At 36.6% G+C, this 26,872-nt stretch overlaps 2 protein-coding genes across 11 annotated transcripts in view; one reads left to right on the forward strand and one right to left on the reverse strand.

The window, feature by feature from the left end:
* Positions 1 to 26,872, reverse strand: part of shroom2a (shroom family member 2a) — a 172,857-nt gene that overhangs the window by 76,607 nt on the left and 69,378 nt on the right. The gene's annotated exons all lie outside the window — the stretch shown is intronic.
* Positions 1 to 26,872, forward strand: part of lrrc7 (leucine rich repeat containing 7) — a 133,531-nt gene that overhangs the window by 26,055 nt on the left and 80,604 nt on the right. For 7 of the 10 annotated variants that reach the window (XM_060867648.1, XM_060867655.1, XM_060867654.1 and 4 more), the window contains exon 1: positions 16,992 to 17,234. The exons of the other annotated variants lie outside the window; for them this stretch is intronic. In XM_060867648.1, the coding sequence (XP_060723631.1) occupies positions 17,210 to 17,234 (25 nt within the window). In that variant the 5' untranslated portion in view covers positions 16,992 to 17,209. Of the gene's footprint in view, positions 1 to 16,991; positions 17,235 to 26,872 lie in introns of those variants that run through there. 10 annotated transcript variants of the gene reach the window in all.

Consider the following 26,872-nt stretch of genomic DNA (forward strand, 5'->3'; position numbering starts at 1 on the left):
GAAAATAATTCATTTCAGGGTGGTAATGGCAAATATCTTTACTTTTCGTGTGGCTGCGTCATATCACCACCATGTTTTATCCTTAACATCACATATTCACAAACCTGGGAAAAACACCTGCCCTGCACATATTAATGTTTTTCCAGTTCTGTCACACCCACTTTCTACTTGAGAATGAATATTTATTAGCTGATTAGTTAACAGTTAAACACTAGGTGTGTTCCAAATAGCATACTTCTATGCACAATTCTATGCTATTTTCTAATATAAATTAGTTAGTAGTGTGTTCACACTGAAAATTGCAACAAGAAGTACAATCCACGTACATTGATGATGCAAGTATTCAATTGAAAGAATGAAGTGCAGTATGCTGAAACTTCATGAACTCAATACTTGTGGCTTTGCTTAACTATCAGCGGAGAGGCAAGCTACCAAGCATTGATGGATGAGATAAAAGATTTGCAAGATTGTTGTCAGGAGCTTGCACAATTCCCTGCCAGACCACTTATTGTTTCTATGTGGGCAGTGCTACACCCTTACCTGTCCTTATTTATCCTGATTAGTTGCATTATATATGCCTGCCTTGTTCTCTTTGTTTTTAAAAGACATTGTTGTTATTGTCGTATCTGTTAACGCTGTCATGTGCGAGCCATAAAATGTTGTCATGTCAAGGTTATGTTTTGTTTATTACTTATGGTTTTCATGTTTAGGTTTTGTTATGTTAAATTTAAGTTTTTTTGTCCGATCCTCGCCATCTGCGGCGTATGTCCGCAAAGGTTACAATTGTTGACAAAGCTCCAGTAGACAAGACGTTTTATAAATGTCTTTTAATTAAGCCTACACTGTGTGATTTATTTGTCAACATTTTAAAAATTCACCATACTGTAATTGACAGGATACATTTGGACGTAGCTTCTAACATAGCAGGACATGAGGTACTCCAGGACCAGGGTTGGGACCCTGTACCTTACATAACCTTTATCACATCCCCAAAGGAATAAGTGGCCATCTTGTTCAAGATTTTTATTACGTTTTATCAGCCAAATGAGCAAATGTTCCAGTACTACACATCACATTCGAAAGCTGTGTAATTTTATACAAGGTTGACCTTATATGTTATCTGTTGCTTCTTCACAGCTGAACTAATCAGAGTAGATATTTCATTTGGCATGCACACTTGCTTTTCAATAGGCCAGCGCCATTATCTGAAAGAAACAACTCACATCTGATCATTAAACAATAGCCAAAGAGTAGAGAGACTGTGGCTTTCTCGAACACCTCAGAGACTAGAGTATTGCTTTGCCAGAGAGAAGTGCCCTGGCACACAGCCAAATGATTAACAAGTCTACCTCAGGCTGTCTTGATAAGCCAAGAGATGTAATGAGAGACTGAATGCAGTTTTTATTCTTATAAGAAAAATGGTCCTCTCCAATAATAGACAGACCTGCAAACCTGTACACATTTTCCATAGGATATATACTTTTTAAGATCAGAATATGCAGATTCTTGCTGTAAGATCATTTGACATATGAATCTGTAATGAATGACATCTTTGTCAGGTGTTTTGAAGTCCCTGATATTAACTGTTTTTTTTTTTCATTTAATCATACCAGATCCAGACATCAGTAACACTGGTGTGTCTGATTCTATAAAATATCTATTGTGCCATATTGCTACTAATTAGATAAAAAAAGGATTAAAACATTTATAAACAAGGTTCTTTATATTAACAACTTTAGACTGGACCTGGAACAGAGGTGAGAGTAACATATCTTGTGAATATTGTGTTGGATTATTCAATGTTAGAGATTTAAGCACTTATGTATGTCGCTCTGTATGAGGGCGTCTGCCAAATGCTGTAAATGTAAATCTGCCAAATGCTGTAAATGGATTACAGAATAACTTCTTACATCTTTCTTGCTATGGTCCACTATACAGTATACAGCAACAATGATACAAATAATATTAAAGGAATGATGATGCCTTGTTTTGACACTCTACATATTAATGTTTAAATACGGACAATATTTAACATGCTGCTTGTTCTGGATGTCTTTAAACCCTTTTTTACTGTGAAGCTTGAAATTGATAAACAATTCCCACCTTTTGCTCTGTTTACCAATTCAACAGGTGAATAAGCTCTCAGACTTCAATCCTAACTAGATTTATATACTAGACACCCATGAGCAGATGAGAAGTTATTAAAGCTACAGATAAACCTTAGAGGGTAGTACAAAAAAATTATGGTTTCAATGAGAAGAATGCATCAATTTCAGATTTGTTGGCAAACTCTTCAGGAGCGAGGTGTGTAAAATAATTAACGATGCCAACAGCAGAGAGTTTTATAATACAGAAGATGAAGAAGAAGAAGAAGAAGAAGAAGAAGAAGAAGAAGACAAAAAAGGAGAAGAAGCCTCCTACAATACATGCATTATAGCACATTCTTTTATTTACATTTTCCAGCTTGTTAGAAAACAGTAGGTAGAGCACAGGACCAGCCAAGATACAGCACCTCTGGAACAATAAAGGGTTAAGGGCCTGGCTAAAGGGCCCAACTGGGGCATCCTGGCAGTGCTGGTGCTTGAAACCCTCAATCATCTGATCATTGAGCCTCCACTACCTCATTCAGCTGAAAAAAAGAGAAATCCAAAGTGTTGGATTGAGCAGCCCATAGTGTGAATTCTTCTCTGGTTATTTATGCTCTCTCAGTGCCAGTGTGGCATAATGATCTTTATGCTATAACGGAGATGAAAACTCTGCTCAGACAAACAGGAGGAATTATTAATATCTCATTTTAGCTTTTGTACAAATATGCAATGGATCTGCTTCCGGTCATTGCCCACGGTTTAACCCTGTATTCTTCAGACAGCAAGATTCCAACTAGATGAGTAAGTGTTCCCATTCCTATCGGAAAAAACACCTCAGAATAAACACCGCAATAAGCAGAGTTTGTACAACAATCACAAAAACCTTATTCTGATGAGAAAGTAGAAAGTTATCTAACAAATTAATCATGCCGATCTGATACTTTTTTGAGGAGGCTCAAAAGACTGAGGACTGTGTGGTATCTCCAGTCTGTGGCTATAAATCATACACATTGAGCAGACATAAATTAGTACTGATGCTGCTTCAAGGTGAGGTTATACGGCATATCAACATATCAAAATGCCTTCCTATCTAGAGCTTAATTGCTGATCAAACCATGCAGCAAGAAGCACAGCATAGTGAAATTCTTCTCTTCATGTATCCCGGCTTGTTAGCTGGAGTCAGAGCACAGGGTCAGACATGATCTGGCACCTCTGGAGGAGAGAGGGTTGAGGGCTTTGCTTTGAGGGCCCAACAGCAGCAGCCTTGACCTTCTGATCAGTAACCCACAGCCTTAACCACTGAGGCACAACTGCACACATAGCATGCTATAGCCACAGTGAGGTCCAAAAGTCTGGGAGCCCTAGTAAAAATACTTCTATTTTGCATTTTTTTATTTGAATTATATTACTGACAACAACTTAAGTGAAATGTAGAATCAGTTGAATATTTACATGACCTTAAGAGAATTTGCTCTGTCCCCTTTTTTCTTTAATGACAGTGGGCACTCGAGCTGTCATGGATGCCACAAGGATTTGTAAAAACCATACGAGTGCAGATATGTGAATATTAATTACTAAAGATATGAAATTTATATAAATTATTTAGATCGAGATATTTGCATACTTTATATTCAATATTTCAACATTTAAAGTATTTTCAACCTTCTGTTTATTTTCCAATTTTAAATGAAGTTTGGATCCCTCTATATATATTTTATAGGGAATCATTCTGTAATAAAAAAATAAATAGAAAATATATTTGACAGGTCCATGCTATTTATTGTCATTTATATTTATCCTACAGTTCACATTTGTTTATATGGAACGTCTTATGTTATTTTTTATGCGTCTTTGGCTTCCTGCCTGTAAATTAGGTATATTAGCCACTACTAAAATTGCAATAACACTGATGTTTGTAAAGTAATGACAAGATAATTAATAAACAGAAATAATTAAATACAACATAAAGGCAGGTCTTGTAGCTAAGGTTAAATGATATGCTACTTAGCTGTTATCTGCTAGTTAGCTTGCTAGATTGTTAAAATTTGCAACATGGTGCTATATATATATGAACTGGCATGTTCTCACAATCTGTGTTCTTTTTTGAATAAAGATAAGGATTAGCATTTTCCCTCAGGCCAAGTGATATAAAGTGTGTTTTTAGATTTCTTTCACTTTAAAGGTTCTTTGCTTCCAAAATAAGTTTTATGTCTGATGTTTCTGATCGGAAAACACTCTTTTATAGGGTTCTACAAACAACCTTTAAGGATTTCTCAAGAGGAAACCCTTGAACTTACAACCCTTTTTTTCTAAGAGCGTAGCAGGAAATAGTGAGCTGTCCCAGACAAGGCACACACTCACTTCTTCTACCAGTTACATTAAAAAAAAAAAAAAAAAAGCAAGAACAAGAAGCAGCCATTAATCTTCTGAAAGAGACAATGATCCCAGGATATCCGCTACATTATATTCTACTTCAAGTGGACAGGTTTAACCTAGAAGATCTACGAAGTGTAGCTCTACACTCTCTCTGCCCTCTGTGAGAGCCAATACTCTACCTCGGTTGAGTCTGTAAAACACTATTACTTTCTATAACAGAGCTTGTTTGGAGACAAATTTCTGATAGTCTTTTTATCTTTTGATCTGTTTGCTGTTTGAACTTATGGTACTTTGAGGTTCAGTGTATTTTCAGTTTGTATTGAAAAAAAGAGAAAGAAAGAAAGAAAGAAAGAAAGAAAGAAAGAAAGAAAGAAAAGAAAGAAAGAAAGAAAGAAAGAAAGAAAGAAAGAAAGAAAGAAAGGATTTATAGCAGGTACTTTGAGTATGTTCTTTATTTTTCACCTAATCATCATTTAGTTGAATCATCACATAGTTGATCTGAATGCCATGAGACAAGTTTCTGATCCTGTGTCCCTTACCATTGTAGTTTAGTTTAACACTCAGTCTGAGAGAACAGGGCATGAGACAAGGTTACCATGGTAACAGAGAGCTGACTGGAAAGATATGAGCATAGATATGAATATAGTGTTCATAGTATTCAGATGCTTAAGACACGGATTATTAGGTGGAATTAAGTGCATTATACAGTTCTGTGGATATAATCTTTCATTCAAAAAATGTTGTATTAGTCTAGTTTAGGTCATTTCCTTGTTGTTTTAATGAAATTTAGTTCATGATGTCATAGCATTCCGTATTTTAATAATAATTTACTTTATGTACATAATTTGTAAAATACAGATATTTACAAGAGTTACAACTGCATTGCAAACTTAAAAAATGTAAAACTAAAAAGAACCTTTAAATGGGTTTACACTAATTAGAACAAGAAATTAAAAGTTTATTGCTATAGCCTCAATTACCTTTGAAGTGAAAAATGACTTGCCGATTTGGTTGATTTGACTAGTCGCTGTGATCAAAGCGATAGTAAAAGCTAAATTTACATTTATGGACTTATGTATTAATAAATTTTTGTTTTACTCTGAGGTTGGGGTGCGATACCAGCTTGTTCTCCTCAAGTTTCAGGGGTTTCTTATTCCTTTCCCAGAACAAAGACATGTTTTGTCGGTTGACTGGCATCTCTAAATTGTCCGTAGTGTGTCTTAAGTTGCACCCTGAGATGACTTGGCTCCTCATCCAGGTTTTTTCTAGCCTTGTCCCCTGAAGCCACTCGGAAAGGTTCCTGGCTCCCTGGGACCCTGTGTAGGATAAGCACTAAGGTAGGGATGCATGGATGTGTAGGCCTTCAGGAAACCTTCACAGAGCTTTAAAAGGAAGTGCTGAGTTAATAGTTATGTTGGGATTAATTATATTCAGCTCCCTTGTTTGGAGCCTTTCTAATAATACCATGAACAGAGCTTCATGAGAAAGGATCAATGAAAAGCGGTTGCTGTGTATGCAGTTATTGAATCGGCTGGTAAATCTCTGTGCTGGAGAAACAGGAGTTGGGGTGCAAATGCAGTGTTAATATAGACTTTTAACATCAGGATTCATTGTCAAAACAGGCAGAGATTTTAAAAACACAGGCAAGGTTCATTCATTCATTCATCTTCTATCGCTTATCCGAACTACCTCGGGTCACGGGGAGCCTGTGCCTATCTCAGGCGTCATTGGGCATCAAGGCAGGATACACCCTGGACGGAGTGCCAACCCATCGCAGGGCACAGGCAAGGTTAATTCAGGCAAATTAGTCATTCCAGGAAGAAGAACAGGCAAAACCAGCCTAACTAAGGAAGAACCTGATAAATTTCAATTGTGATTGTAATTTATTTATTTAATTCAGGTTGTGCAATAGATTTTTTCCTGCTTTTCATCTCAGGGACATTTAATGCAATTTTGTAGGTAAACAAGTACATTATTACAACATTCAGAAATGATCACACAGTATTACACAGATTCTCAGAAGGTTTGGCTGTAACATTCTATACCATTGCACTGCTGAATGCTTAAATCTAATTGATCAGAAGGTGTTGATTAAATTCCTGTAACAGCAGCTCTGACACTGGTTCTGGCTGGAAGGTAAATCACAGATTTATATGAATGGACTCATTTTGTCATTCTCCATGGGTTTGGGCAAGTCCAATAACAAGTGGATTAAAATTGCATTCTTTTTGTATTTAACAAAGAAAAACATATGGTTTGGAATCTTTTGTTAAGGAGGCATTAATTTCACTTTTTTGGAAGAGGTCTCCAGTGTCAGAGATAAAGATGCAACTTTATACAGCTTTCTAACCCCTGAGAGACTTCATGACAGGGGGCTTTGTGCTTTCTAGCTTCTTAGTAACACAACAATTTGTCTTATTAACTGTAGGACAGAGGAAAAATAGAGGGAAGATGACTGTTTCTAGTTGCTCTAATGTGAGATAACAGGAATTAACTTCTCTTGTGTACCTTCCACAACATTAAATATAACTATAAATTTATTAAAATTATAATGTGTTGTTCTTTAGATAACATGTAACATGTAACATAATGATCAGTGACATTTCTATGATATTATAGGAGTAAAACACTTTATATGGGCTGTTACACTGTAAAATATTTCAGTCGTGGTAAACTTGTGAATTTAATGAAAGGACCTGCTGCCTTAAAAATGGGGGTAAACTCACAATGGATTACTTAAAGTGTCTCTTGTGAAAACTTATAAACTTGAGTTCAATATCCAGAATCTGTCATGACAATTGGAGAAAAAAAGAGGAAATAAGTGCACATAACATATTGGGCTATCATGTTTTACAGCGTAAAGGGAAATAATCAACTCCACAGTGTGGAAAGCCATCTCACAAAGCCTTGTTTGACAAAAACAAATTTTAAAACATTGTTGTAGGAGCATTGACGAAACCTTAAATAAAAACTTTCTGACACACAGGAAACATACAGGAAACTTGGCAGATTCACATTCTTTGAAGCAAAACATTTTGCTTATATAAAGTTGTCATGACACTTAACAAAATGTCTTACAATCTTGACAAATTTGGCAAATACATTCTTCCCATTGTTGGTATTGATGAACAGTCTATGGTTCAAATATAGTATTATACCTGTAACATTGCTGATACTGTATTGCACTCAGGGGAGCACGGTGGCTTAGTGGTTAGCACGTTCGCCTCACACCTCCAGGGTCGGGGTTCGATTCCCGCCTCCGCCTTGTGTGTGTGGAGTTTGCATGTTCTCCTTGTGCCTGGTTTCCTCCAGGTACTCTGGTTTCCTCCCCCGGTCCAAAGACATGCATGGTAGGTTGATTGGCATCTCTGGAAAATTGTCCATAGTGTGTGAGTGCGTGAGTGAATGAGAGTGTGTGTGCCCTCCGATGGGTTGGCACTCTGTCCAGGGTGTATCCTGCCTTGATGCCCAATGACGCCTGAGATAGGCACAGGCTCCCCGTGACCCGAGGTAGTTCGGATAAGCGGTAGAAGATGAATGAATGAATGAATGAATGTATTGCACTCAGCATTGTGAACTATTTAGTGAAGATGGTTTCATACCTGGTTATTATAAATGGAAGATTACATTGTCTACAATTAAATATTATATTTTTTTCTCACTTGGTCCCTCCTACTCAGTGTTTTCTGAATTCATGTTACCATTAGCGACAATTTTTATGTCCAGGGGATGAAGCATGTCTTGCAGTGGGTAGCTACGCCACATAACTCCTGGAAAAATCCCAGAATGAACCTGAGTCATTGTGGAATTTCTCATGTTCTCCCAGTGGATGCATGTGTTTCATCCTGGATTCCTGGTATCCTTATATTTTTCAAAATCATTCTTGTGGGTGGATTAGCTATGCTCAAGAGTGTGAATGAATGCGTGAACATGGTTATGTATGGTGCCCTGCAACAGACTAGTATTCCATCTCACCCCTGCTTCTCATCCAGTGTTCCAGGGATAGGTTTCAGAACCACCACAACCCTGATCAGTATAAAGTAATTACTGCTGATTTGATGTTCTTATTGCCACAGCCCAGGTTCGATCCCCAGGCAGGAAGAAAATTCAATTCAGTTCAAATTTATTTGTATTGAATTTTTAAAAATGGACATTGTCTCAAAGCAGAACTACCAGAACTACCAGAATTTCTGAGTTTTGTGATTGCAAAGAGTGTGACAGATTGTAGTGTGTTAGAATACATGGGAGCTAAGCTATTTAGAGCCTTGTACGTAAGTACCAACAGTTTGTAATCAATTCTAAATCTTAATAGGTAGCCAGTGTAAAGATAATAAAATTGTGGCTATATGATCATTTTTTTTTGTCCTGGTAATTTAGATATTTCATCTGGTTTTGATGCGATATGAAACTGGATATCATCAGCCAACAATGGAAACTAATCCCATGCCTTCTAATGATATTTGCCAAGGGAAGCATGTATACTGAAAAAAAGCAGCGGTCCTAAAACTGACTCTTGAGGTACCCCATATTAGAGCCCTGCGCGGGACTGTTTTTATAAACCCGCACCCGCCCGCTCCTGCTGAATTTCTGACCAGGACCGCCCACGCCCGCAAGCTGCATGTTCCACTCCCGCCCGCACCCGCAATGTTTGTGTCCACTCCCACCCACGTTTTAATGTTTATTAATGTTTTATAATAAAAAACAAATGTTTTTTTCAGGTGTGTTGATTTGGTTTAGTATTCATTTATCTTATTTAAATGAATACTAAACCAAATCAACACACCTGAAAAAAACATTTGTTTTTTATTATAAAACATTAACCGTTTTAACAAAACCACAACTAGCGGCATCTCATTTTTTAAACTTACTGCATGATACACAGACATGCACCAAATGATTAACTGTTAACAACTGTGCTTTTTCCTCAATATGTCGAGACACAGTGGTTGGATGTGGCAGCGCATCTCTCACATCAAATGTACCAAATTTAGCGGCTACGTTAACAAAGTGCTGAACTATGTCAACAAAGCCATTCCCGGCAACAATGTCATACGGTCTAATATCTTTACAGCAAAGTGCGACACATTTTTCCATAGTATCTTGCTTAACGTGAGCAGGAAGTGCTTTATTGGAGAATGAGAGCTTGCTTTGACCACTGAGAACTGTGCAGGTATGTCGCCTCAGGCCAGACGTGCCAGATTTATGTCTGTTGTAAATGAACACTTTTGCACATTTATTGCAACTTACGAAGTTTAACTCTTTCCCATTTTTTTCAGTGACAATTGAGAATTGTGTCCAGATGTCTGACTTGCCTTGCTTTGCTTTTTGTCAAGTAAACAGCCGCTTTAATCTTCTTCTCAACGTCATGTGTTGACTCCATTCTTATTATTAGGCTACACGCCAAATCCCACCGGATCCCGCGGATCTCCCGCTAAATTTTCTGACCGCCCACTCCCGCCCGGGGCATTTTCAGGAGATTTTGTTCTCCTGGAAAAAAGGAGCACAGTTGAACATGAGAAGTTTTAAATGGATTTATAATTTGGAAAATCCAGCCACTAAGTAGTTAATTCTTTGTGCCGGCCCCAAGCCTGGATAAAAATGGGAGGGTTGCTTCAGTTAGGGTGTCCTGAGTAAAACATGTGCCAGTCAAATATGATGACCAGGTGATCTGCTTTGGCGACCCCGATTGGGGCACAGCCAAAAGAACAAAAACAACTGATGAAGTGATGAATGTGTGAATGTATGAAGTATACTTTAGAGACTTAAGTAAATCCAAATCTCTCATATTAAAACTGTCTTCTGGATTTGGATTAAAACCATTTCTGGACTAAATTTATAGTTCAGTTAATGTAAATCATGAAAAGGAAAAAGAAATGAACATAGAATATTAGATATAATAGTGTTGTGAATGCAATTAGGCTTGCAAGTGTTATACAATAATACAAATGCTACAACTGATCGATGCCTTTAATAACACTGATAATAAAAAAATGTTTAAAACTTTATTTCTTTATTGATTTGTTGTCTGGCAGTTGACATTAGATTACTGAAAAAGGGAAAATATTTGTAAGTTAAGTCTTCAGTGTAACTTTACAGACTGAAACCGAACTTCTACTAACAAAAGTTGTTTGCCGAGAAAAACTGTCACGATATACAGTATGCATGTGCACTTTTTACTTTGTACATCTTTATGTACAAGGTTCTGATGCAAGGTTCTGGTGAGAGTAAGAGGTCTTATCTTGGAATTCCCTTGGTGTTGTAACTGCCAGAAAAGATGAGTCTTATCAGAAAAATTTTGAAGGTCATGTTAAGGTTTTTGTCAGTGCATTGGAAATGGAATGCAGTAGGGGTTTTTTTTTAGGATTGAGGATTTTTCTCTGGATTATTCTGCTTCTGTGCCTAGCAGCCAGAAAACAATGACAAAATTATACTTTGGAGTTGCACTAATTATTTTCTTAAGAAAAAAATAGTGAATGTTGGTAAAGGATCATTTATGCTTTTGTAGATAAGGGTGTACATATTGCTAAATGTTTGTAGTAGTGGTACCTCAGTGGATAAGATATTGGGCTACTGTTTGGAAGGTTGTGAGTTTAAATCCTAGGACTACTAAACTGCCATACTGTAGCTGTGTGCCTGGGCAAGGCCCTTAATCCTCAACTGCTCAATTGTATAAATTTAAGCTGGTCTGGATAACGGTGTCTACTAAATGCTGTATATATTAATAAAACATTTGTGTTAGAAGATACAGTTTTGTTGCAAAGAATCTGTAACTTCATAGAAGCTGTAGTTTACCATCATCACATTTTGTAAAAGTCCCAATACCCATATTATGCTTTAAGAATCCATAAAATGGTGAACAATTGCTTTGGTTATTTACTTGATATTATTAACGGTCACATTGTAAGTGTTGGTACTGTATGTACTGAGAAGTGTCATGTAATTCAGTTAGGCTGGAGTAATCCATTGGCCCTTAGAGAACAGTTCACTTAGCTGAACTCACTGCCAGTATCTGCCCAGACATCCATCTGTAATGCACGTTTCACAGGTACTGTGCCAAGATCCTGATCTCAGCATTAAAAGGCCTATCTGGGGAAAGGGAAGATAATGCAGATCTTTTAATAAAACAACTGGCAGCTGAGTGCTCTTATGGGGATTGAAACCTATAACGCAGATCCCAGAGTGATGCTGCTGCAGTGGTGTATAGTGCTGTCCAGCTTGTCTGTGCTTACACAAGGAAAACAGCAGTCAAACTCAGCTAAGCTAAATCTGACTGAACACAGAACTAGCAATAAGACACTGTTTGTCTGTTTTTGCGACTTGGTTTTTGTTTTTGGTTTTAACCACTTTCTACTGAATACTGTTTTTTTTGGATTTTATAATAATTCTTACTTTCTTAAGACTGCTTAGTCTTCAGTTTTGTGTTGTGTTCCATTATTTTAGCTTCATTTATTTTGTTTTGGATCAATCCTGATTTTATTTTAACTGGACCATTTGTGAGAAGACGGATATGATGAATTGTACAGTGAGTATAAACTGAAGATGCAGTTACATGTTAAAATTAATTTACTTAATCTTATTTTTAAATTAGAATTTTTTTGGCCTTTCTCCTGATATTTCAGTTTTGTGATTTTACATATATGGGGAATCAAAGGAATGGAGGGTAAGACTTCTCCTTCTATAAAGAATCCTAATTCATCTATGATGTCTTAATTTAGCACTCCGCACCACATACCGTATTGCTTGAGCCAGTGGACAACGTAATCCCTTTAGGAGCTCTGAAGGCATTTCACAGAGGAATCATATTTATAATAGCTTGCCAGCTTTGAGTGCAGAAAACAAAGAGAAGCTAAAAGTGTCCAAATTAACTTAGTGTAGCATAAATGTTTAACTATGTAACTTTCAGAGAATTGAGGAAAGCACATTTTGACGTGTTTTGCAAACTAAGGCAGGTAATCTTTATTTTAACTTTTATGTAATGGAATACTTACAAACCCTGGCTATTCTAGGCTAACTGAAACAGACTGTTGAGTGCATTTTTAAATCAAATCTATCAACATTCTTTATTTTCACTGCTAACATTAGCTAACTATACTGACAGGGTGTCTAAAAGATTTGCTAGAGATTTGCTTATTTTAGCAAGATCATTAAATGGATTTTTCAATCAAAATTTTAAACGTTCATAATTTTCATTGCTAACAGTAGCTAGTTAGTTAAAATAAGATTTTCTGAGAAGATTTTCAAGTTGTAGTCATAAATGTTTATGAATATTTATTGTCAGTGCTAACCTCTGGCTAATCTAGGCTATTTTAACCAGATTACTGAGAGGATGTTTACATTAAACTCATGTTCATAATTTTGTTCACAAATATTAAATAATTAGCATTGCTAATGACAGCTAAAGGGCTTCAAGGGTTTCATGAGATTATATTCTGTGTCAGAAATATGTCACAGTATATCTGTTCAAGTAACAGAGTTTGGCTATAAAACATTTTCCATAATTAATATTTACAAAAGGAATCGGAATATTGAATAATGCTGTTCTTAAATAATTAGTTTGTAATTCTGAGGTGATGTTGTTGAAGCCAAAATCCTTTACGTTTATGCTTAATTGCTTTGTCTTTGTTATGTCTGTCATACTATAAGGCTTAGAGCCATGATGCTTCGTGTCATGCAGAGGATGCTGTGCTAAAAGGTATCATGAAATGCGAGTTTGAATGTGAATTTTGATTTAGCTCGATAGATATTATGTTACTGAAATACTTTCCTATCAGTTGTAGATGAGTAGTAGTACAAAATAATTGTAATAGTTAATTATTGATATGCTGAAGCTTTTTGTAATGAGCTTTTTATGTAACATTTATTGAAGCACTCTCTGTTGTCAGTGCTTTGTAACGGTATTTTGAATAAAAACACAGCAAGAGTAACACTAAGTAGAAGAAATGTGATTTTCCCCAGAAATGCTGTGGTCATTTTTGCAATAAGACTTTTATTTGCAGTACTACCAATATTATTTTGTCAGTGCTCAAATGAAATTCAGTGCCCCAATATACATTTACTGCCAAAGCTCCCTGTTATCTGTTCAGTTTTAGATCTTTAAATAAGTGTTTATATACATCAATGACACAATTTAATGAAATCTAGATATATTTCTATACAATTGTTTAGGACAAGTAATTGAATTGGATATGTATTAATTAATATGTGGGTCTTGTTGGTAAATAATTAACAACTAGGAGGAACTAAGTTCACTTTTTCTATGATACTATTTCCTGAAGTGTTTTATTCTTCTTATACCAAAGTGATTTGCCAACAATAACAATTTTCTAATAAGACAAAAATAAAATGCAGATGAAATGTGATAAACTGGAAAGTTCACTGTCCTGAAGACTTAACTGAACATTTTTACTGATTGTAAAAAATCACTGACAGAGATAAAATAGCAATACTTAGATAATACTATCTTAGATTTCAGAAAATGTGTATCTTATGAATGCAGTGTTACTATTGGAATTATATCATATTAAAAGAAAACATATTATTATAAATAATTAATTTTAATTACAGCCATTGGTATTGTCAGAGCTGCTTTTATAGAAACTTAATAAACGCTTTCTGCCCAATCAAATTATAAACTTAATTGGTGTGGTGGTATAAGTGTGATTAATATTTAACAACTGTGCTATATATGTAGTATGTTTACATTGATTTGAAAATCAGTATGAGAAATGCTAAGTCTATTACTAACAGATAATCACTGACAGTGACAGCTTGTGTACTATCATGATTTTCTTTAACTTGATATAACTAATGTTAGAACCAATTTTATATTCATTAAAGATAAATTAATACTAAGGTCTATTTTTTGAGCAAACATCTGATATTCGTGCAAACACATTAGAAGTTTGTTTCTGTCTGTCTCAATAATGACACCAAACTGATGATTTTAGTAATATTAACTCTTCACCATGGGAAATTAAAAACACACTTGTCAGGTCCGGTCCTCTGAAACAATTTTGTTTGTTTATCTCTGTGTATTGGTGAGCTAATACCCTACACAATACACTTCGCTTGCTGTCTTGCTGTGTCAGTTAGGTGTTGTAATGCTAATTGCCTACTTCTCAGTATAAAACACTGCGTCTGCATCTTTAATTGGTTGCATGACTTGAGTGCAGCTGGTGTAAACAAATGTGACAGAAGAGATTTTTTTCTTTCTAGTGACCCAACACAAATGTATCTGTTTGTGGGAAAGGGAGCTGGAAAACTGTGCATTAGAAAAGACAATGCAGTTTTGCCATTCAAAAGTAAAGAGAAATAAGATCAGTTTGTGTGAGCCTAGTTATTTTAAATAAATGTAACAAGCCTGTTTTTTTTCAGGTTTTGCTGTCTGTATTTATTTACATATTACTTTGAGCTTCATTTGCTATGAGTGTTGATGCTGCGGTAATCTCAGCAAGACCTCTTCCTCTACTGCAGGGATTTCCTTTTAGCTTCCTATACTGCCTTTGTCTTGGTTTTAAAGGAAATCCATAGTACAGATCGAAACACAAATTGTGGATTATAATTCACAATAATGGAATAATAATAAGGCACTCTGTATGGAATACATACAGTGTAATTATATTATTAAATTATTATAATATAATTATAAGTATAATTACTAATTACTTATTTATTTGTTAACTAATTTTAATAGCGTTCCTATATTGCATATTTGATTAGAAACATTGACATGCTGTGACATGCTTTTCATAAGGTAAAATTATCACAGGTGATGCAGCACACATCCTTTGGCTCTGGTGATGTATAAAATGTAACTCTAACAAAATATATAAGTGTATTTGCTTTGCACCTCAGAGATGGTTGGATGAATGGATAAAGTTGATGGATGGATTATTGCAAAATATCCATTAAGTTAATTTAGGTCATGTACATTAACCTTTTAGGAACACATGACCACAGGTTCTGGGTTCTGGTAGAGCTGTCTGCAGGCTAATCAAGTTCTTCCACTCCAACCAAATCATTAGTAGCAAATCATTGCTGCATGCCAGTTTGCCTACTTATATTGTGCTATGAAATTATTCAAATTCTTTTTTTGAAGAAATGCATATACATTTCAGTGCGTAGCAAAGGATTTTCACCTAGTTTCATGCACTGTCATCGTAAGCACACTCTTCATTACATACATTTTAGATTTTCTTCATCCATAATTCCTTATATATTTAGTTCTGTATAATTTAATTCACCAATCCCTTGGTTTATTTTTTCACATTTCATATACGCCTCTCTAAAATGTGTCTAAAATGCACGAAGCAAACGTCACAAAACATCTCCTCCCTTGCACATGGAGTTGTGGGTAATACTAGATGAAAAAGCTCGGCAAGGATCCAGAAATCAGGAATCTTCAGAAATGTACCAGAAATAATAGACCATCTGGGTAGCTTTTGGGATCGTCGTCTTACTTCTCACACTACAACGTGGGACACACTAATAAACACTATTTCTGATCCCAGATATTTTTTGTTACGGGTAGTTTTTGGTACACAGGGTTCACCTTTATGGCCTGCTTTGTGCACAGGGGCATTGTCATGCTGGAGCAGGTTTGAGCCTCTAAATTGTTAATAAAGTTAGTAATTGTTAATAAAGACTGTGAGCTTCCAACATTTGGCAACAATATTTGGAGGAAAAAAAAACAAATAGTGTAAAAATAAAAACTGTCAGGTTCCTTCACATGCAAACTGTTCACATATCAATCTATCAAATCTATCATAGCAACATTTTTTTTTATTCATTTTATTTTTTTGTATTTTTTATTTACTTTTTTTTTGGGGGGGGGGGGGGGGGGGTTAACCAATTAGCATAGATCACCGGTTTTACTAGCAGGTGCAACATTGCGACTTTTTCAGTCAACTTTTACACACTGCGCACGCGCAATTCGTCCGCGCATGCGCAGTTTGGCTGAACAGTCTATTTTTGACAGCGTCGGGTTTTCTCGGTACACACCGGTCTGCTCTCCTCCTGCTCCTCCTCCCTCTCCTGTAACGGTGAAGAAGGTGGAGAAGAGGACTTCACCGCTTCGTGCGCTCTCTGTAGTGTGGATATAAATAGCTAAATATGGCCGGAATTAGACAGAAGGAAGATATCATAATAAACCGATGAAGTCCGGGCGTCTTGATAATATTATTAGGATAATTATGAGTCTTGGTTTTTATATAGGAGTCTTTTTACTGCGTGAGGAGGAGAAAAGCCTGCAGTTCATGAATTGAACATGAACTTCAATTCTTCTACTGGGGATGATAATGAGCGACTTGGTTTATTCCCTGACAGTAAGATGCTCATGTGATGACCGGGCTTCGATGCGGATGATGTGGAGAGTGTTGTATTAGAGAGAGAGAGAGAGAGAGAGAGAGAGAGAGAGAGAGAGAGAGAGAGAGAAAAGGATAGAAGAGAGTGTGTGTGTGAGAGAGGGAGGGAGAGAGAGAGAGAGAGAGATAGAGTGTGCGAGAGAGGGGGGAGAGAGAGAGACAGAGAGAGAGAAAGAGAAAAGGATAGGAGAGAGTGTGTGTGTGTGTGAGAGAGAGTGTGTGTGTGTGAGAGAGAGAGAGACAGAGAGGGAGAACGTGTGTGAGAGAGGGAGAGAGAGAGAGAGAGGGAGAACGTGTGAGAGAGAGAAAGAGAGAGATGTGCTGTGATGCTCCGTGATCCTCCTACTCTTCTCTTCTCAACATCTGGATTATTGAATTAGTCCAATGGACAGTTACTCTACGATTCAGTGTAAGTCTTTCACTGTTATTCATTTCTATTTTTTGTATAGTTTGTATCGCATATTGTGTTTGTCCAGGCAATGCGCAAAGTCTTCACCTGGCTCATATGTCTTATGTCTCTCATGATGACTGACTGAAGCTGCAGGGCTTCAGGCCTCACTCAGGCCCTGTACAGCTGCTCAGATGTTTGTTTGTTTTGCTTTTTATTAAGAATATTAATCTTAATAAATCAGTGTGGCTTGTTTAACCGTCTAGAGGTTCATTCAGGAAACACTGTAGTGACTGGAGAGTGGTGAGAACCTGCAGTGCAACTGTGACTGATGTTCTTTCTAACCGTTAATGTTAAGGCTGGTTTGTACAGTGTTTCTTCCTGCTTGGTGTGGGTTAGCTAAAAGAACACTGATTTAACTTTTGTGAAGTCAGAGGAACAATCTTGAGTTGCCATGGATCATACCATTCATTTTTCTTACTCAGAAACAGTAAGTGATCACACCATTACCTCTTTCCTTTTAATCTCCACATCCGATGTTCAAGTGCAGCTCACAGTTGGTGTACAATACAAATCAAAGCAGTACTGTCTGTCTTGTCACCAAGTCATGTCCTAGACAGAACAAAGTTTATTGAGTTAATTGGGCAAAATTAATACGTACTGTTTAAAAAAATTCAAGGTGCAAACTCAAGATATAAACAAAGGTGAAAGAACATGCTTTTATTGGTTATGTTACCCTAAGTAAGGCAAAACTAGCCCAATAATGGACTTCTGTGGTTTATCAGATCTCAGTTACTCTTCATTCCTTTAACTATTCATTCACCTACTGTATACCACTATCTTTTCATCAATGCCATATTTATTTACACCAGTACACAAATACTATATTGGTTTTGTATGTAATTTCTGTTTTTTTATGTCTGTTTTCTTTTTGTCTTATTAACTTCAAGATCAAGGAGGCACGGTGGCTTAGTGGTTAGCACGTTCGCCTCACACCTCCAGGGTCGGGGTTCGATTCCCGCCTCCGCCTTGTGTGTGTGGAGTTTGCATGTTCTCCCCGTGCCTCGGGGGTTTCCTCCGGGTACTCAGGTTTCCTCCCAAAGACATGCATGGTAGGTTGATTGGCATCTCTGGAAAATTGTCCCTAGTGTGTGATTGTGTGAGTGAATGGGAGTGTGTGTGTGCCCTGTGATGGGTTGGCACTCCGTCCAGGGTGTATCCTGCCTTGATGCCCGATGACGCCTGAGATAGGCACAGGCTCCCCGTGACCCGAGGTAGTTCGGATAAGCGGTAGAAGATGAATGAATGAATGAATGAACTTCAAGATCAATTGAATAAATGAATGTTTATGGCTAATAATAGTTTATTGTTTTTCAGACATTTCAGACCTACATTTAAATGTAGCAATAAATGGATTCAAAGTCAGACTTATTGTACTTCTTTTTTTGGTGGTTTGGTGGGCATGTTTGCATTTTGGCTTAATATTAATAGACAGACTATATATTGTGTAGCTCTAACAAGTATCTTAACTCTTAAGGCTACACAAAGTGGAATATGCCTTGAAGTACAAATTCAGTCGGGTTTTACTATTTTATAAAATTTGCGTATTTCAAATATTATTTTATAAGATCAAGGCCCTACTTCAGATGCAAAACCTAGATCTTGGTGATAAATCATCTTGAGGCTTAGTTTTAAAGGTGCTGGACTACTGATCAGAGGGTTGTTAGTTTGAAACCCAAGTCCACAAAGCCACTACCGCTAAGATTCTGAACAAGGCCCTTTAACCCTCAATTGCTCAGTTGTATAAAATGAGATTAAATGTAAGTCAGTCTGGATAAGGGCGTCTGTGAAACGCTGCAAATGCCCAAAATCAGTTTGTTGTAGTGCAACTACTGTAGCTGTAGAGACACACTGTTTACACGTGCTGCGTGATGCAGCATTGGGATTTTAACACTTGGTGCTATTGTGAATTTGGTCTCTCCGAGCCTGTATGCAGCACTGTACTGTACACACACTCTTTTGTCATGTGTCGCCTAGCTTTATCCTAAGAAACAGTGTGAGAAGCAGATAACATTCTGAACAGATGTAAGCAGATTTTGGTGCATCAGTGGCTCTAGAGCTATAGAAGAGGACAAGACTTGACAGCTGAACAAAAAGCTGAAGGACAGGGCCAGTGGACTAATGTTTCTGTGATGGCCCAGTGGCTCTTCAGAGATAAATGGTCGTTCTTCTGCTGGCAAGCCAGGGACACTGGGCCTGAACATTGTCTGAATTGCTCTGGGACAGGAGTAGAAAGAAGAGTGTGTCATTTGCATTACACAGCATACTCATGCCAAGTGCTGTCTGTTCTGTTCTGTGTTAAAAAATATATTATCTCACAACATCCCTTTAAATTTTGCATATACTGATACTGACATTGATACTGAAACTTGTCATATGTCCAAGACTCTTGTCAGCAGACCGGCTCACACTGCAGTTTTTCTTTTTTTTCTAGTTTGAATATTGTTGCAGCTCAGTGGTTAGGACTCTATAATCAACTTCATTTGGTAACATTTTGCCCGCATGCCCTAGACTCAATTATAGAATCTTGATTGAATAAACTGAGCTTGTTTCTCATTTTGATTATTGTACCAGGTTGATAACCTGATACCAGGTTCACATCTCTGAAAAAATGGTACAAAAAAGTAACTGTAGTGAGTACAGTTATTTATGTTAAATGTGTATTTAAAGTTATACCATATTCTCTAGGTGGTCTAAACAAAGATACAAAAGCCATATGTGATTTAGTAATAATAATAATTTTAAAAAGTCTCATATCTGCACTTATCTATTGTGAATCTATGATGTTTTGGAACTGGAACAAACAATCTGTGGTGAGTAGCCATGGCACTACTCTAATAGTAATTCGTAGTCAGCACTGTGTTATGGGTTTCATAAATCATCAGGCATTGTGTTTGCATATATCATATGCTACACTCAGATGCATCAGTATTTAGGCACAAAGAGGTCTGACTTCAGATTGACGGATAGGAGCCTGCAGCCATTCAAAAGTGCAATATTATACTATAAAATGAGAAAGGATTGAAGACTGATGGTGCTTTTGGTTTTTGTCTTGCTTATCATGTAAGTCATTTATTTAATTTGGTGGCAAGCTAGTAAATCCATCCATCTATTCTTATACAATGTTTATCCCACTGGGTCATGAGGAACCTAGAGTCTATCCCAGGAGAATTGGGGCACAAAGCAGGGTACAATCCTGGCAGGATGTTAGTCTATAACAGGATTGCACACACAATCACAGAAACTATGGACAATTTAGAAATGCCAGTCAGCCTACATCGCAAGTATTTGGACAAGGGAAGGAAACTGGAGTACTCAGAGGGTTCGAGGACACATGCAATCTCCACATACATGGAGAGTGAGGCAAACATGCTAACTACAAAGCCACTACTGATCCCATTACGCTAGTAAATAGCATATGATAATCTGCAGATTTATCCTTGATTAGCAGTGTATATCATTGCTCAGATGTGAAGTAGTTTATCTAGAGAACTTAGTTTGTTAGTTTAGTTAGCTTAGTTAGATTCTGAATGAATGAATGAATGAATGAATGACTCAATGTTTTAGCTAGTCACTAGTAATCCAGCTACTGACTAACAGGAGGTGTTTCCTTTTAGATTTCAGTTATATTAGGCAACAGTGAGTCATCTGGGGCTTGTTTTACCCCTTGGCGTACAACTTATAATTATTGCTCTGTGTTTTGGCTAGTGTGGTGGGCTTGGGCATCTGTGTGCAGAGAATAGTTAACAAATTACATTGTTGAACAAAGATTGAGTAAAAAAAATACACACATTAGCAGAATCTAGACATTCCCCACGCAGTATTTTAGCTAGCTAGCTAAGGTTAGATGGCTAATTTGCAGATTGAATTCCTTGTGAATGAATGTTCTCACACAGATAACTTCCACTACTACTAGTTCACATTAATAGCAAGTTAAAGTTTGATTATTAATAGTGAGAACACTTAAAAACTGTTTCAAATATGAGTATAACAACTGTTAACTGTAAAAAAAAAAACAACTGTGTTCTCTGAGATGTATCAGCTACAGTCTGCACAGCCTTGTTTGTACTAACCTTTTGCTCTTTTGCCTAATGCGTATTTTTACACACTTGGCACTTGTTGCTATGTAACTACTCTCTTTAAGGGTAAGCGATAGGAATGGTGCAGGGATGTCAAATGATCTTGGGTTTTGGTGAAATTTAAAAACTATCATTTCTTTTAATAATATATTCATCACTATATATTATTTGTAATAATATATTATTTATTTTGATAACCCTGATTGCTCAGGTATCTGAAATGCCTGAACTTCTAGTGAACAGTAACAGTAAAACTGGTGTTTATTAGATAGCTGTTTAGCTACTGCCCAGTTGGTGCTACAGTTAACAAGTGACCTGTTACAAGCTGGTATTACATTTGTGATATCTCATCAACATGGTGCTTAAGTATACAAACAATTCTGCAAAATATAGCTTTTGTTATTGTACTCGTTTACCAGAGAAAATACTTAGGGAAAGGTTGAGGATGTAAATTTTGGAAACATGTCAACAGTTTTAATGTTTTTTTTTTGTTTTTTTATTTAAACATTTTATTAATGTTTAATTTTTTTATTAATTATGTTTTATATTTTTTGATTACTTATTAATTTTTATTAGTTATATTTACTGACGGCTTTGTTGAAAGGGTTCCACTGAAGCAGCTTGGCTATGCTTGAGCTTGAACTTGAGCTTGAACTTTTTAATTTATATTTTAATCTAAGACAATTTACCACTGAGCTAGAAATGCCCTAATTACCAAGTAGTACTACTACGAAAAGTAAAGCTTAGTACCTTTATTGTGTATGTGTTACCAAAGCCTACCCCCAAAACTAGTTTAATCAGAACAGTTGTTTTTGTATAGCACTTTTAACAATGCACATTACCACAAAGCAGCTTTATAGAAATGAATATACTGAGGATATACAGTTTAAATTGATAAATGAACAATCTGGAGGCGATGGTGGTGTGGACAAACTCATTGAGATGACATTGAGAAGAAACTGACTCAAAAGGGAACCTTTTATATATCTGTATACATTAGAGTCAAAATGTACAATTGGGTAAACAGGAACTTATGACTTTAAGACCAACTGAGTTGAATGAGTTGTTTTTGAATTCATTAATGTTTTACCTTAAGGTTTGTTGTGTTCATGCTGAAGTTATTAATTGCTTAATGATGGAGACTTTAGTTCAAATGGTTCTTAACACATGCAGTCTTAAGGCTATACAAGGAAGAACATTCAGAGCCACCTAGATAAAAAAAGGTTTATCTACACCAGTTAAATTTAAGGGAAGGTTATATTAGTTCTGTTGGCTAAAATTAGCATTGCTGCCTATGTAAGAAACATGTACTTAAGCCACTCACAGCTGTGGCAGTCGTAGATAACGTGCCTGGCCGAAGTAAACTATGCAGCTTATCATGTGATAGATTTCAGCTTGACTCAATGATTGAGGAGTTAAATACATCTCTGGACTGTGAAGCGCCATCTTATATGAGAAAAACAGTAATTAGTAAATCTGTCTTTTGGTACCATGAACAATTGCATGTCCTTAAATCTCCTGACAGTCTGAGTGGAAAAAAATAAGCTGGAGGTCTTCCCAAGAGCACGAAGGGACTGTCTCTAAAACTGCCACCAGACTTTGTGTCAGCCATACAAGCTTGATACAAAGCCGTAATAACAGTATCAAGTTCTTATTTACCACAATATCTAGGCTCTCATATTCCTCCAGACCTTAACACCACAGACTTCTGTAGTAAGAAGAGCATAATATCTACAATACATCAGCAGGCTGCCAGCAATTCATTACTAATTACTGTACCAGTCTATTACTGTACTAATCCATCCTGGAATGATTAAAACCCAGAGGGAGGCATCTAGATCTGTTTTTTATTGGAATAACAAGCTCTTTTAAACTTTGTGTCCTTGACTCAATACCGTCTGAGATACTTTTAGAATTATTAGTAGTGATTGGAGTCCTTTATCTTATATATTAAATGTAATAAAATATCTATTGTTACGATATCGTTCCTTAAGAAACAACATACTGACCAAGTCAATATTTATGATTGCTGTCTCCAAAAACTCATTTTGTTGAACAGACTCTTAAAGCCAATGGATAAAAAATGTTTTTATCCAACGGTTTTGTAAATAGGAATAAAAATCCTACTGTATTTTTCTCATGCTTTGTAAGGCAGCAGAATCAGGAGTACCCAGAGGAAACCCACATGGACACAGAAATCTTTTACATTTCCTCTGTAATTCTCCACAAATTCTCAGGTACAAATCCACTGCCGAATTTTATGATCTTGTTTTTGTACAGAATTGAAATTATATTGATCATATTTCTAAAAAATATCAAGTCATATTTCTTAACTATGTCACAAACACTATATAGAGTTAATCATCAGGGTTAAAGGTGGGGTCTCCGTTGTTTGAGAAATGCTTCAGAAAACTGCGTTGGGTTGCCACTCACTCACTCACTCTCTCATTTTCTACCGCTTATCCGAACTACCTCGGGTCACGGGGAGCCTGTGCCTATCTCAGGCGTCATCGGGCATGAAGGCAGGATACACCCTGGACGGAGTGCCAGCCCATCGCAAGGCACACACACACTCTCATTCACTCACGCAATCACACACTCACACACTACGGACAATTTACAGAGATGCCAATCAACCTACCATGCATGTCTTTGGACCGGGGGAGGAAACCGGAGTACCCGGAGGAAACCCCCGAGGCACGGGGAGAACATGCAAACTCCACACACACAAGGCGGAGGTGGGAATCGAACCCTGGAGGTGTGAGGCGAACGTGCTAACCACTAAGCCATCGTTCCCCCCTGTTGGGTTGCCAAACAGAACAAAAACAAAACTAACGTGTAGCCAATGAGCAGAAAGGGGCGTGTCTTGTCAATATGGGCAGTGAGAGTCTTCAGTGCGCCTGTGTGACATTAGCAGAAAGCGGTTTTAACATTGACATGGTGGATAAAAACAAAGAAAGAAAGCGAAGAAAGGCTTACGATAAGGCAAGAAGCAGGACCCGTGTTAATATAGGATCAGCTTTCCAGCGCTGGAGAGAACTGAACGTCTTCCGCGTGAAGCGGAGATAAACCTTTCACGATACAACACACAGTACTAAAAAAATACATTCGTATTACCATAGTATTACTCATTGAGTTAATTTATTGATAAAAATATACCCTCGGTCAGCTGCCCTAACAGGTTCCACCATAATACTTGTCTGGTGTATGTGTGGGGCGGAGCTATCAAAACAGGGGTGGGACCCATTTGGGTTAGAGGCGTGTTTGTTTTGGTGATTTCAAATGTCAACATTGGCTTTCAAACAATGTACACCCCACCTTTAATATGTTTAAATTATTCAAACTTTGTTACAGTACCTCTGACAAGGTCATTTAAACTTTTTGCTTATGGATAATTCAAAGGCATTTGTGTGCTTTGCTGTTTGCCTTTGATCCAGGAGTTTTTCAGCTTCTACAGGCAGAAAACCAAAGATATTATATTATATTATATTATATTATATTATATTATATTATATTATATTATATTATATTATATTATATTATATTATGTTTAATAATAAATAAATAAATAAGACTAAACTTAAGTGAAGTAGTTTGAAAGTTGTAACTTTGTCAAATAAAGTGTGATTTCTGTGTGCCTTTGCATTTGTCCATTGCTTTAGCAGTTCACAGCTTCTAAGAGCAGTATGTTTATATGGAGTTTAGCATCCATATGTTGAATATAGGCCACATCTTCAGGGCCTGTACTCATATAAAGCCATATTAATAATTAGCGACTTAGACATATGTCATTATTTACATGTAGACTGTTTAGTTGTATTCAGAGTCGACTAACAGAGTTCTGGGTGTTTATGTATTTAAAAGAATAACTAACATGTACATGGAACTGTCTTTATTAGATTCACCGACCGTGCACCTAAATTTATATCTTGTACGTAAATTTATTTCATTCTTAGTATAATGAGAAGATGTTTTTTTTTTCAGTCTCATTAACTTCAGGAGGAAAAAAAGAAAGACTGGAGAGGACTGTTTATAGCTGCTGAAACGTAAGAGATAACAGGAAATAACTTGTTTAATAGACATTTCACAGCATTAATGTAACCAGAAATGGAACAAAACATGTAGTTTATAGTTAATACAAAAATATATTTGTTGGCAAATTGTTGGTTCTGGGCTGCATTTTTTGCATTGTCATTCAATGTCATGCCTTTATTATTTCCTATGTAAATCACTTTGTAGGAAAATAATTACTGACTGTATTCAATCTTTTACTATATGCATATGCCAACCCCTCTACCGCATCCATCAATTCAAACATGTTTATCATGTTCACCTTTTTGGTACAGAATGAAGAGACTATAGAACATCTAAACCTTTATTCGGGTCACTTTAGCTGCCTAATCAATCCTGCACCTTCACATTGTTATTCAATGAGTCAATTATTTTGCAGCAGTGCAAAAACAAAACCATTCAGATATAGATCAAGAGCTTTGGGTAATTTTTACATCAAACATCAAAATGAAGCAAAAGTGTTATCTGTGTGATTTTGTGTTAAGATGTTGGTACCAAATGGGATAGTTTGAGGGTTTCAGGAACTGCTGATATGAGAAGACCACATTAGGTTTGACTCTTGTCAGCCAAAAACAGGAATCATCTGCCAATTTGGATGAGTTTGTGCCCATGATAGCCTTAGATTCTTGTTCTTGGCTGACAGGAGTGGAACCTGATGTGATGTAGCTCAGCCACCTCAAGGTTTGATGTGTTGTCCATCCTGAGATGCTTTTCTGCTCACCACAGTTGTAAAGAACGATTGTTTTATAGACTTACTAGACTTCCAGTCAGCTTAGACTAGTCTGGTCATTCCTCCCTGATCTTTCTAATCAAAACAGTGTTTTATCCTACTGTTCCTTTGCTCACAGTATTCGTTTTTCTGTGCCATTTTGTGCAAACTCTAGAAACTGTTGTGTGTGTTGATGTTAATATTAACTGAAGCTTTAGACCTGTATCTACATGATAGTGTTGCTGCCATATGATTGGCTGATTTGATACCTGCATAAATAATCAGATGTACAGGAATTCATAATAAAGTGACTAGTGTATGTCATTTGTCATACAGTTTGTATATTCTATAACTGCATTCCTTACGTACTGTATATATCTATATGGGAAATGTATTGCAAGTAAATGTAAACATTGCATAAAAATGCAGTGGAGAGTCCAGTTGGACATTTAGTAAGGTTGTGTTATGCATGCACATATGCATTTGTGTTAGTGTTGTGCTATTGTAAAATATATACACACATTAAATCATTTCTGTTCCCATCTGTATAATAGTGTTCACTAGGCTATGCTCACTGACACCATCTGCAGGATGTACTCTACTGGGAGGCTTTAATTGTGCACTAATTAATTGGTTATCACAAAAAAATGTATTTATTTATTTATATATTCTCTGTAGTCTTTTGTGTCTGCTGCAGAAATAGAATTAGTCCTTGCTATTTATAAAACAGTGCTACTAAT

This window comes from Tachysurus vachellii, chromosome 4 (genome assembly GCF_030014155.1).
Source record: "Tachysurus vachellii isolate PV-2020 chromosome 4, HZAU_Pvac_v1, whole genome shotgun sequence".
NCBI classification, from domain to species: Eukaryota; Metazoa; Chordata; class Actinopteri; order Siluriformes; family Bagridae; genus Tachysurus; species Tachysurus vachellii.